The sequence below is a fragment of the Copidosoma floridanum genome, unplaced genomic scaffold, assembly GCF_036245765.1.
Source record: "Copidosoma floridanum isolate Cflo_tuat_1 unplaced genomic scaffold, Cflo_Japanese_pri ptg000001l, whole genome shotgun sequence".
Taxonomy (NCBI): Eukaryota; Metazoa; Arthropoda; class Insecta; order Hymenoptera; family Encyrtidae; genus Copidosoma; species Copidosoma floridanum.
The window spans coordinates 4,757,590-4,769,309 of NW_028321878.1; the positions used below are offsets into that span (position 1 = coordinate 4,757,590).

The window sequence follows — 11,720 nt, forward strand, 5'->3', positions numbered from 1 at the left end:
CGCCACCTTTATTTTTTTTGACACTTTGCAGTACCATACACCTCCGCTGCTACGCTACCCCGCTTCTCACTCTTATCAGACTGCTGCACATGCACAAAAATTGCACAACACCTTTTATTTGTTTTCACGTTTACGATCCGCCTTTTTTTTTCCTCCAGCAGCATAACGTAAAACATCGGCGCGCTTAATTTATTCTTCCGGGACGTTGTTGGTATATAAATACATATATTATATAGGTAGCCCAGAAGGGTGCCGAGGAACAGCAGGGAAGGCCTGAGGGGTTTATACACATCACTTGCTCGTCGGGACGGGGAATGTAGGGCGAGCAGAGCGAGAAGCGCTAATTTTATGCTCAAGTGTATAAATATATATGCATGCAGCTACTGTGCAATCACATGCGCGTATACGTGTGTGTGTTGATAGAGTGACGCTTGTCGATAAAACACGCGGCAATGAGTAATCCTTGGGTTTCTTTTGGCTTCCTTTTTTTTTTTTTTTTTATACACTTATTTTCCTCCTCTTTGGCCGCGAGAACGATCGCTCTGTTTGCTTGTTCGCGATGATGATTCAATCTGTAAAAATAGAAGCTGCTGCGGTTGGAATATGTTTTCACACTATTATCCGGCTCTAGCTCTCTTTTTAACGCCATTAGGAGCTTATGCGTACAAGTGTATTCGATTGGAGAAATTGAAAACAATTTATTCATTTACAAGCTTTATTTCCTTTTTTTTTTTTTTTTTTTTTTTTTTTCAATACTCCGTACGGTTATCGTTATTTTACATGTATATTTTAAGGTTCGATTAGACTTGAAGCTTATACGCGTGTACATTTTGAACCGGAAATTTCATAGCAGCTGCACGACATATATATAAGTACGACGACACGACTACTTGCGGCGCGTCCGTTAAATGTTTGCGAAAGGCATTGTCATTACGTAAAATGACGTAACCGCGTGCCGAGACGGGCGTGAAAAAAAAAAAAAAAAAAAAAAGAAAAAAAAAAGGAAGTGCGCGGTTATCACACTGATGAGTGGAGGTAATGCTCCGAAGGATCGATGACCTATAGCTATTCGACGCGTAATTTAATTGCTCGCAAGTACCTAATGGAAATTAAACTGCTCAATAGCTTTAATAAATAAACTTGACTGTACATAGAAACCGAAGAGTATCTGATTTCTCTGATGGTCGTACGGGATATAGATATTTTCTGGGGCAAAACAGCATTCAAGTGACAATAAAAATTATACACATCATTCGGAGATTTTATTGGCACGTGAGAAAAAAAAAAGTCCGCTTACTTCATTTAAAAGTGTTTGTACGGGAATGGTGTACTTTGACGATCCTCCAACTCCTCGTGTTCGATTACCGCGATCATTATTTAATTTGTATCAATTTCACTTTGGGGCGGCTCGGAAATTTTATTTCACCGAAGCTTATTGTAATTGGAGATGATTGGCTGGTTCTCGTTGAAGGACAAATAAGTGTCGTTGGCTTTTTCCATGCATCATCTCTTCGCTCCCTTTGGCCCCGTGTACACTTCTGTCCCATAATATTACAAAGTCAACGTTACTATGATTTCCTTTTTTCAGTCGATAAAGTATCTCTACTTTGATTCAAGTATAATTTACTGTATTTCTATTTTAATTGTGCTTAAAACTAATCTTATCAAGTAGAAAAATTAAAAAAAAAAATTGGTAGTGAAATCACGCATATAAATGGGACGTTATACCTTTTCAATTCTTATTTTCATTAAATATTATTCGCTAGTTTTTTTTTTACATTTTAACAAAAAAAAAAAAAAAAAAGTTTAAAACAAACAAGACTCAGCTGGGTGATGTTGGCTGTAGAAATAGTTTCATGCCGTCATCGTTTTCAACGTGTTTTACAGGATTTACACAAGAAAAAAATTTTTAACTACTTGACAACATCACATGTATACGTATATTTACTGTTTTAAATCCATCAAAATGTTATTTATACGACGTAACTTTACAGAAACATTAATCAAGTGCTCAGACACTTGGACAATATTTTTCTGGATGAAGAAAGTGCGATAATTCGTATTAGCGTGTCTGGATTCATTTGAAAATTTTTCAATTGAAAAATACTTTTGGATTAAAATACGTATACCTACCCCGATAAGAAAGTTTTTCAATTACGAAATACCTTGTGTCGCACGAAATAAGACATATCGTATTAATTTGATGTTTCTCAGGGACCGTGTTAAATACACAAGTTGAAAATCTTTGAAAGTAAATCAAAGTAATTTTTCACTCCAAGCATTAGCGCGTGTTTTTATTTTTTATTTTTTATTGCACCTCGCATTTAATTTTCGCTCATTAGAGCTTACAGTGCACGTAAGAGTATATTATATATAGACGCGCTCTCGTGGTTAAGTGTGAACCAACCGGGTCGATAATTACATGATGTTCCGTGCAGGTGCTTTTTTTTTTTTTTTTTTTTTTTGTAAGAGCAAACCCATGAAAAATCTTGTTTTAAATGAAATTTCCAAAACTCAGTGGCTCAAACTCGTCTTTATAGACTTTTCAAAATTTCTGATATTTCACACGTAATTTTTCGTACTAAATGTGATAGCGAACGAGCGCACTATCAGCCATAGAAAAAGAAAAAAAAGAACTATTGAGCAATATACTCTGTATAGGCTTTCTACAATTGACGCGTGGCACACGCACTAACTTGCGTACGTTGGCCTTACTTTCTCCCACTCGCTAATTAAGTGTACTGTATACGCGAGTGGATGATAGCCGTACGTTGGCATGTAGTCATTTTGGCACATTGTATCCGATTGCCCGACACCAAGTGATCCAAAGCTCGAGAAAAATCGCTGGAAACGTTGTTTGTTGTCCCTAAGATCATTTAACGAAAGTGAGCTCGAGAGCAAAACAATTCTGCGACGTACCTAATTAGCAGGTCAAGAGAATATTTATCTTGTGTAATACAGCGATAAGTTGGTTCTCTGTGAGTCAACTGCTCATGAGGTATCCAATACATTTATTTTCCTCGATAAGTACCAAGTTTGTTGCATGTCAAACAATTGAACGAATGATCATTATTTGCGAACAAAGTCTACTTTTTTTCCAATTCGACGAAAAATATCGTAAAATCGAAGAAGCAAACATCCCATAATAATAATAATAATTAAGGTGTCTGATACAACAGTGCCAGCTATAAAAAAAGAAAATAAAATTGAACAAAAATAAAACGTTATGCCTGTATAGCTTGGCAAGACTTCTCGTTCATTGGGATCCAGCTCATACCTCCTACACATATCCCTCGTACGTGTGTGATTGTTGATTCGCACTTTGCTCAGCGCAACATTGTTACGTGCAGTGACGTGAAAATTTAGATTATCGACCGTAAACTGAGAAGTAAGTACTCGATTGTTCGGCCGTCGAGGCTTCGACCTTTTTTTTTTTCTCCTCAACGCCCGTCGGTGCCAAGGACACGTGCTACTGCGAATTGTCATGAAACCTTGTGTGAACATTTCGTATATATAAATATAGCTTAGCTATGAAACTGCGGTGAAATTAATCTTTGACTTTATTTGCAAAGTAAACAAACTTTTAACGTTGGATTTTATTTTTTTATTTTTTAATTGATACACGTCACGCAACTTTCACGCTGCACTTTTTTCGCTGCCAAAAAATTTAGAAATAATTTAAAAAATGTGTCGTTTACACTTGTGGTATTAAGCTGATAAGAAAGTGTAGGCGATAGTTGGAAGATAAGGCTTTTGATTGAACATTTTTATGTCAGGGTAAAGCGGAAAAGACGCGTATAGGAAAACAAAAAGTGAACGGTCCCCCCGAGCCGATACCTCCGTATCAAACGGGATTTCCTTTCTGCTGTAATTATCTAGAGCTATTTCTATTGAAAAAAAAAAAAAAAAAAAATACACTATACGCGTCACTCTATACGAAAATTATTCATTCAAGTGTTGAGATACACATTGTCCCATCCGTATATATATATATTATATACATGTAAGGGGAACGCGTTTCTTCGTTTGACATTTCAATGTTTTCCCTCGATCTAACATATATCTCACCATTAAACGTGTTTTATTCTCCCGCGTCTCCATTCGACTCCTCAAGTTCCCGGCTGCACGTAAGCTCCTCTCTCGCGCATCAGCATCACCTCCACAGATGCGAAGAAAAAGAAAAGCGGGAAGGGAGAGGGAAAGAAAATGCAGAGCTCTTCCGCTGATGGAGTGAATGGAAAAAAAAAAAAAAAAAAGTTATTACTGGCCTGATGGTCAGGCGGCGCTGTCTTTCAGGCGAGTGACCTCCGTTGCAATCGCGCAATCTGGGGCTCCCATTAAGCCCGCAGTCGGGGCACAATTTTACGGCCCTTTATGACGGGAGGAGAAGAGAAAGATGAGCCGTCGAGGGGTGCTACATGTGTGCACATGCACAGGTATGTATATACGACTATACGAGTCTCAAGCCGCGAAAAAAAAAAAGAGAGACCTGCGTCCGCTAAATTATGCACGAGAGCTCGCGATTTTTTTTTTCTTTACCGATTAGTTTAAAGATTTTTTGCGCGCGCGTCAGTGTATACACGAGTGAATGAATAATATCATGTCCAAAGGAAATGTGTGCACGAGGATCGATCATTTTTACTGTCAATCATACAGGTATGTAAGAATAATGCTGTAAAATTGCGGTTTTTAGGGTTTGGCCTAAAGGAACCTTTCCTGCCTCCTTGCTGGGCGGGAAAGCAGCAATATATAGTTATGTCCGTGAGGCACGGATTTGAGTGGCGCTTGCTCGGGAACTGAAAAGTAAAAACGACTGCAGTTGCAAGAATAATGGCAGGATGATAATTGCGTGTTGATGGTAATGCTATACCAGCCTCGTCCTCGTAGAGCTGTTTCCGCTGCGCCTCGGTGATGACGGGCTGGACTGAAGGGTGGAGGAAAAAAAAACAAATTCAGGAAAAAACGTTTTCCTCTGCAACTCAGCAAAATATGAAAAAAAAAAAAAACCCCAGCTGATATTGTAGTATGTTCAGGGGGATTATTGGACAAAACTACTATACTACTACTACGTGCGATTTGCAATGACAAACTCGTATATATATATATATCTACGGCAATTGATGCTACGTACGCGTATATTACGTATATAATGTACGTTGTATGGTACACGACGAGCCTTGTTTTGTAAACGGCGCTTTCGTCATAATATGACGTTGGATCGTACATATATACTATGGGCTCGTCAAAACATCGCTCCAATGCAATAATACCTCCTCTGTGAACTTTTGCCATTTGTGCAAAATGTCACAAGGTACAGAGCAAAAAACGGCAGCAGATAGGTGGCACTTGGGTCCACACGGACGATACCGATCTCGACAAAAATGGCCTGCCCGTGCACAGCAGCATGTACAAGAACCTCAGGTGCGTACAAATAAAGGCGCTCCAACAAATCTTTCTTGTTTTCGTTAAATTTAACGATTTTTCGCCGAACGCAAGACAAACCTGCCCAAGGAGATCATGCAAATACCGGATTTTTTCTTCGAGGACACCGACGGTTCCTCCTTCGTTCACCACAACGTCGTGCGAAAGTACCTCGAGGACTACGCGACACACTTCCATCTACATCCTCACGTCAAGGTGAGCAAAATAACTCAATGCACCAAGTACCACGTGAATCGGAAATAATGGTACTTTTTTTTTTTGCTAACTAGTGGCACGCCACTATATATAAAAAAAAAAAAAAAAAAAAAAAAAAACAAAGGTAAAGAACTATTGTGTTATTCTGAAGTACCGATTTCTAATTTAAACACAACTAGAACCCGATTCTAAAGTCCCACAATCGCGCTGTACGAAAGAAGTAAAAGTCTGAATGTTAAAAAAAAAAAAAAAAATACCCGTACAGCTGAGCACCCTGGTGAACCAAGTAGAGCCGGAGAATCTGTCCAACGGCCAAGTCGTGTACGCGTTGAGGTGCACCGACCTGACGACCGGCCTCCAGAGCGTCAGGACGTACGACGCCGTGGTTCTCTGCAACGGCCACTACACGGTTCCCCATGTGCCGGAGATCAAGGGCGTCGAGACTTGTACGGGCGATTGTCTGCACAGCCATCGGTACAGGAGCCCGGAAAAGTACGCGGGCAAGACCGTTTGCGTACTACAAGCACGCAAAAAAGGTCCGTTTTTTTTTTTTTTTTTTTTTTTTTTTTTTGTTATATTACCCATCGCGCGATACACGAATCAATAGAGAAGGGGTGAACGCAGATTTACTTGAGCCACAACTTTCCAAAGCCGGTAGACGTGAAAATGCCCAGGGCGGTGGAGCAGGTGCCGGGTATCGATAGTATACAGGCCAACAAATTCGTTTTCCGCGACGGCTCCTCGGCGCGGATCGACGCGTTCATCTACTGCACGGGCAAGGTCACGCTGTGCATTTCTTTCTTACCCGAAGATCCGTTACGTATACCTTACTTATTGTTAAATAAAAACAGGGTACGACTTCACGTATCCGTTCGTGTCGCCGAAAATCGAGATCCGTACGGGGGACAACCACGTGGAGCCGGTTTACAAGCACCTCGTTCACATCGACTGACCGAACTTGTTCCTATTGGGTTATTGGGTCTGCCGGCCCTCGTCGTGCCATTTCCCATGTTCCACGTGCAGGCGCAGTAGTACATCCTCGGGGTCGGGTCGAGCTGCCGTCCCCGCGACAAATGAGCGACGAGTACGACCGGGAAAAACGGGGCTTGCTCGACAAGAGCGTCGCCGTGAGTTGTCGACGCTTTTTTTTACCTTTTTTATTGAATATTCCCAACTTTGTTGAATGTCTTGCAGCCGAGGCACATAAACAGGATGTGCGAGCGTCATTGGGCCTACTACGAGGAGTTGGCCGCAGCGGAGGATTGTCCGCTACAAGAACTACCGATGCAAAATCCTCGATCGCGACAATATCGCCGTCACATACTGTAAATCTCATTGTTAACGAGGTGTACGCCTCGGAGGTTTTTAGTACTTGGTTGGCGAATTTCACCGTCATAACGACCATTGTATTGTTTGTCGGGATGTGTTTTTTGTTCATTGAGCCATTTGGCGATGGACAATTTTTGTCCCATACGTCTACATGCGCAGCACAAGATTTTTGGTACTGTTTTTAAGCTCGTATCTTCTCATGTAGAGGCTCAAGTGTATTTTTCCACACAAGTTGAAATAAAAAAGAGATAAAATACATGAAATTTGGTATCCAGTTGATCATGTGGTTGGTATCATATTACGTACACACACAAGTTGCTCCAATTACAGATTGTTGCATTTGGCGTAACACGCAATAAGGTATCGTTTTCGAAAGGAATTTTGACCGTAAAATCACGGGTATCGAGGCAAAACTAGTTTTTCCAGCTTTAGGTTCATATTTTTGTGGTAACGTCAAGTACCTAACAATTTTGTACAGATCAATGGGCTATACCTGTAGTTTCGATAAAAATAACACATTTGACGAAACACGTACGATATATTTTTTTCCGATTTCCAGCTAAAAATCGTAAAAGTAGGTATTTATATTCTAATAATCCGTTTGTTCATCAACTGAAACTTATTTTGTGGGTCATTTCTTTATGAATTCGTCGATGGATATTGTTTTGAAAATCTGTCTTGAAAAGTTCGACCCAATATCTACTTGATAGATTTAGGTATAAGAAAAAAAAAAAAAAATTTTTGAGTTCGTGCAATTTGAAGTTTATTTGCTCTAAAATTTTCATCAGCAGTAGGTAATGTAGAAATGGACGTTTTAGACATATATATACATATCGTGCATTTGTGGCGTCTGCTTCTCTCTTTAGTATCATATTAATATTTTTGTTTTTGTATAGTTTAAAGTTTAAACACATTATTGACAATTTTGTTTGAAAATGGAAACAGTACGACCCTGTGGCTGCAAAGGCATTCGCACGTGTTTAATTTGCGAAAAAGACTTTAACATTTTAAAGCCGGACTTTGCAGACGAGTGTAAGGTTAGAAAATTACATTTCTTTATCTTTAATTAGTTGTTAATGTAACAAAGTAACGAGTGCATCAACCATTTTATAGAAATTACAAAGTTACGTTTACTGCCCTCACTGTGACAAAGCATGGCCAGGTTGGGACATTAGTTTATACAAAGAACATCCCAATCATCAAGGGATACATGTTGATTTTCCTGGGACATACATACAAGTACTGTTGTATTTTATTTTACTGTCAAGTAAATTTATCGCATAGCCAGTTGAAGAAAAATCATGTTTTTCTTATTTTAGTTAGATTTTTTAAATAATGACGAATGCGATGCATTAATTAATAGCTTGGATTCTTTACCATGGGATACATCTCAAAGCGGCAGAAGGAAACAGGTATGAGAAAACTTGTAATTATGATGATAGTGAAGGTAATTCAACATGCAAAATCAACACTTTTTCGATTATTTTTAGAATTTTGGACCTAAAACGAATTTTAAGAAAAAACGCTTGAAACTAGGAAATTTCAATGGATTTCCAGAGTGTACAAAGTTTGTTCAAGATAAGCTTAGTCAAGTTCCAAAATTAAATGATTTTCAAACAATTGAACAATGCAGTCTTGAATACGATCCTCAAAAGGGAGCTTCCATTGATCCACACATTGACGATTGTTGGATTTGGGGAGAGAGAATAATCACAGTTAACGTACTGGGAGATTCTGTGCTAACGATGACACCGTACAGGGGCTCCAGAGACAAATACAATTTAAATTGTGTGGAACACTATCAAAATGAAGACTTACCAGAAATGAATTACGTTGTCAGATTACCTATGCCAGTGGGCTCGTTAATGGTCCTGTATGCGCAAGCAAGGTAAAATAAATTTTGATCAAATCTTAACGTTTTGATTTTAATCAATATCGTTTTGTAACGCAATATCTTTGAAGGTACCAATGGGAACATGCTGTATTGAGAGAAGACGTAAATTCGCGTCGTGTTTGTTTGGCGTACAGAGAATTCACGCCTCCTTATCTTCCTAACGAAAAAACAAAGTGCAGTGAGGAATCGTTGGAAATACTAGAAAAAGCAGTCAATTTTTTTCATTGACAAATATAAAGACGCATATTAAACTGCCTACATGTCAAGTCTTTGTATACAATTGTAAATATATTTATTTGTTAATGGAGGTCGAACCTTTGTCGTATAAATAATTTTATGAGATGGTAAATAAACATTTATAGGTATACCTTTAATATTCACGACTAAAGGTAATGTGTCACCATTGACGCCTAAGCGAGTAAGCGCCCCTACCCTCCCTGTTGCTGGGAATGATAACCTAACCTTACTCTTTAGTTTAGTTTTGAGAGTTCTGCGATCGCTCACAACGCAAGTGGGCTGTTTTATTTCATACCCTTTGTTTACGTCTTACAAGAACGTTGTGCACGTTTGTCAAGTATCTGTACTAATCAGGATAGACGAGACTGCCAGGGTTAACCGGGCAAAGCGCCATCCTGCTTTCTGGTGGTCGCTTTTTGGGTAATCTACGAGGTACGAGTGCTTCAGGGTAACTGTCAAGATGAAGAAAAAGGTAAGTGTTGTTTCATCAGAATACGATTCGCTACAACGCCCACTTTTGTTATAATTATGATCAATATATTAACACAAAATGAGAATTGTTTGTTGTTCCAGGTGCTTCTGATGGGCAAAAGCGGCTCGGGGAAGACGAGCATGCGAAGTATCATCTTTGCCAATTATATTGCCAGGGATACTCGTCGCTTGGGAGCAACAAGTAATTGCTTATATGATCGTTACTTTTTTTTTGCGCCAGTATAGCTCTGAATACTTGACATTTCAATGAGCAAATTCCTAATTTCTTTCAGTTGACGTTGAACACAGTCATGTGCGCTTTCTTGGAAATCTCGTTCTTAATTTGTGGGACTGCGGTGGGCAGGAGGCCTTTATGGAAAACTATTTTGTGTCACAAAGAGAAAACATCTTTAGGAACGTCGAAGTCCTGATTTATGTTTTTGATGTTGAATCACGTGAATTAGACAAAGATATGCATTATTATCAGAGCTGCTTGGAAGCCATACTTCAGAACAGTCCTGAAGCAAAGGTATTTTGTCTCATTCACAAAATGGATCTAGTTCAGGAGGATCAGCGGGATTCGATATTTAAGGAGAGAGAAGAGGATTTGAAAAGACTGAGTTTGCCTCTACAGTGTACTTGCTTCAAGACTAGTATTTGGGATGAAACTTTGTACAGGTATGTGTCACAACTTTTATTCATTTATTTTTTGCTTTATATTCTGTGAACTATCAACATCCATATATTGTTATTTCACTCTTGAAATCATGCTTTATGTTTGATTATTATCACAAAGTGAGTTTGGATTTATGTTAATCCAAAAATCGAATGTTCCGTTAAATTGAATACATTCAATTTATTCAGAGCTTGGTCTTCCATCGTTTATATGTTGATTCCAAATGTCAAGGAACTCGAGCAAAGCTTGAACCAGTTTGCCAATATTATCGATGCTGATGAGGTATTACTTTTTGAACGTGCAACATTCCTTGTAATTAGTCATTGTCAAAGACGGTATCATAGAGATGTACACCGTTTTGAAAAAGTATCAAACATTATCAAACAGTTCAAACTTAGCTGCAGGTGTGTATTTGAGGTTTTTAAATATAACAGGGCAACAAAACTTAAAGTCGCTCATTATGTATTCTGTTTATAGTAAATTAGCTGCTCAATTTTCCAGTATGGAAGTTAGGAATAGTAATTTTGCAGCCTTTATTGATGTTTTTACATCAAATACATATGTGATGGTTGTGGTATCTGACCCAACTATACGTAAGTAAAGGCACATAACAGTGTCCATTATAGATTTTTACAACCTGAAAATTTAAAAGCATTGATTTGTTGCTTCTAAATTTTCACAAATATAACGTAAATATGTTTTACAACTGAACAATTTTCTGTCAATACGGGATTGTAATAAATGAAAATGTATTTTGTTCAGCCTCTGCTGCGACGCTAATCAACATTCGAAATGCACGTAAACACTTTGAGAAGCTTGAACGTGCCAGCCAGAGCAACTCCTCTCTGAGCAGATAGAAGTTGGCCCGGCCAAGGCGAGATCGAGCCGCCCATCACTGAGTAATTGAGAATCTAGGGATTTGTTACAAAAAAACTGTACATGAGACGGCTCTTCGCTTATGGTCTTATTTAACGTACTATAGACAAGAAAAAAATTGAAAAAAAAAAAAAACCAATTTGATGTTATTAAGCAAGTGTTGTAGAGTTACTGTGTTCACGTATTAATCGTACACAGATATCTGTTTACAAAGTTCTCTACATCTCTACACTTGCTTACATTATAATGTTTTTTATTATAAGTGATACATGACCTTATTGAAATGCTACATAAATAGTTTTTGTTTTATTCGTCAAATTATGCAATTTTGCGTTTTTACAAACAGCCATGAGCTAAATAAGTCTGTATTTTTATTTTTATTAAGACCTAATACATAAATGTACGTTTAAACTCTTGTTAAGTAAAGTGAGATTTTTTTTTTTTTCTGAGATTTCTTTACTAGTCGCAACCAAAGACAGCTATCTCCTTTTTGATGTGACAAAAGACATTGCTCATCATGAAATATAAATTTCCATCGATTTTGTAAAATTCAGTAAACAGCATATAGATTTGTATTATACTTTTATTGGATCAGCAAAA

At 38.2% G+C, this 11,720-nt stretch overlaps 3 protein-coding genes across 3 annotated transcripts; all 3 read left to right on the top strand.

The window, feature by feature from the left end:
• Positions 1–4,755: 4,755 nt before the first annotated feature.
• On the top strand, positions 4,756–6,966 carry LOC106647911 (uncharacterized). Its single transcript, XM_089589038.1, is given in 9 exon segments — positions 4,756–4,761; positions 5,312–5,425; positions 5,497–5,637; positions 5,903–6,179; positions 6,227–6,412; positions 6,489–6,601; positions 6,604–6,676; positions 6,679–6,764; positions 6,832–6,966. Coding segments are annotated over 9 exon segments (1,131 nt in total).
• Positions 6,967–7,814: 848 nt separating this feature from the next.
• LOC106647980 (alpha-ketoglutarate-dependent dioxygenase alkB homolog 4) lies at positions 7,815–9,168 on the top strand. Its single transcript, XM_014364572.2, has 5 exons — positions 7,815–8,003; positions 8,080–8,205; positions 8,286–8,378; positions 8,457–8,854; positions 8,929–9,168. Exons 1-5 carry the CDS (start codon positions 7,902–7,904, stop codon positions 9,086–9,088), a joined length of 879 nt encoding a protein of 292 aa, XP_014220058.2. The 5' UTR covers positions 7,815–7,901; the 3' UTR covers positions 9,089–9,168.
• A 185-nt stretch (positions 9,169–9,353) lies between these two features.
• On the top strand, positions 9,354–11,398 carry RagA-B (Ras-related GTP binding A/B). Its single transcript, XM_014364538.2, has 6 exons — positions 9,354–9,569; positions 9,671–9,770; positions 9,862–10,246; positions 10,433–10,648; positions 10,722–10,837; positions 11,007–11,398. Exons 1-6 carry the CDS (start codon positions 9,558–9,560, stop codon positions 11,099–11,101), a joined length of 924 nt encoding a protein of 307 aa, XP_014220024.1. The 5' UTR covers positions 9,354–9,557; the 3' UTR covers positions 11,102–11,398.
• Positions 11,399–11,720: the final 322 nt, after the last annotated feature.

Coding starts and splice junctions, on each gene's coding strand:
- RagA-B (XM_014364538.2), top strand. Junction 10,649..10,721: donor CAGTTCAAACTTAGCTGCAG/GTGTGTATTTGA, acceptor TTCTGTTTATAG/TAAATTAGCTGCTCAATTTT. Junction 10,838..11,006: donor GGTATCTGACCCAACTATAC/GTAAGTAAAGGC, acceptor TATTTTGTTCAG/CCTCTGCTGCGACGCTAATC.
- LOC106647980 (XM_014364572.2), top strand. CDS start 7,902: ATGGAAACAGTACGACCCTGTGGCTGCAAAGGCATTCGCACGTGTTTA. Junction 8,004..8,079: donor ACTTTGCAGACGAGTGTAAG/GTTAGAAAATTA, acceptor ACCATTTTATAG/AAATTACAAAGTTACGTTTA. Junction 8,206..8,285: donor TTCCTGGGACATACATACAA/GTACTGTTGTAT, acceptor TTCTTATTTTAG/TTAGATTTTTTAAATAATGA.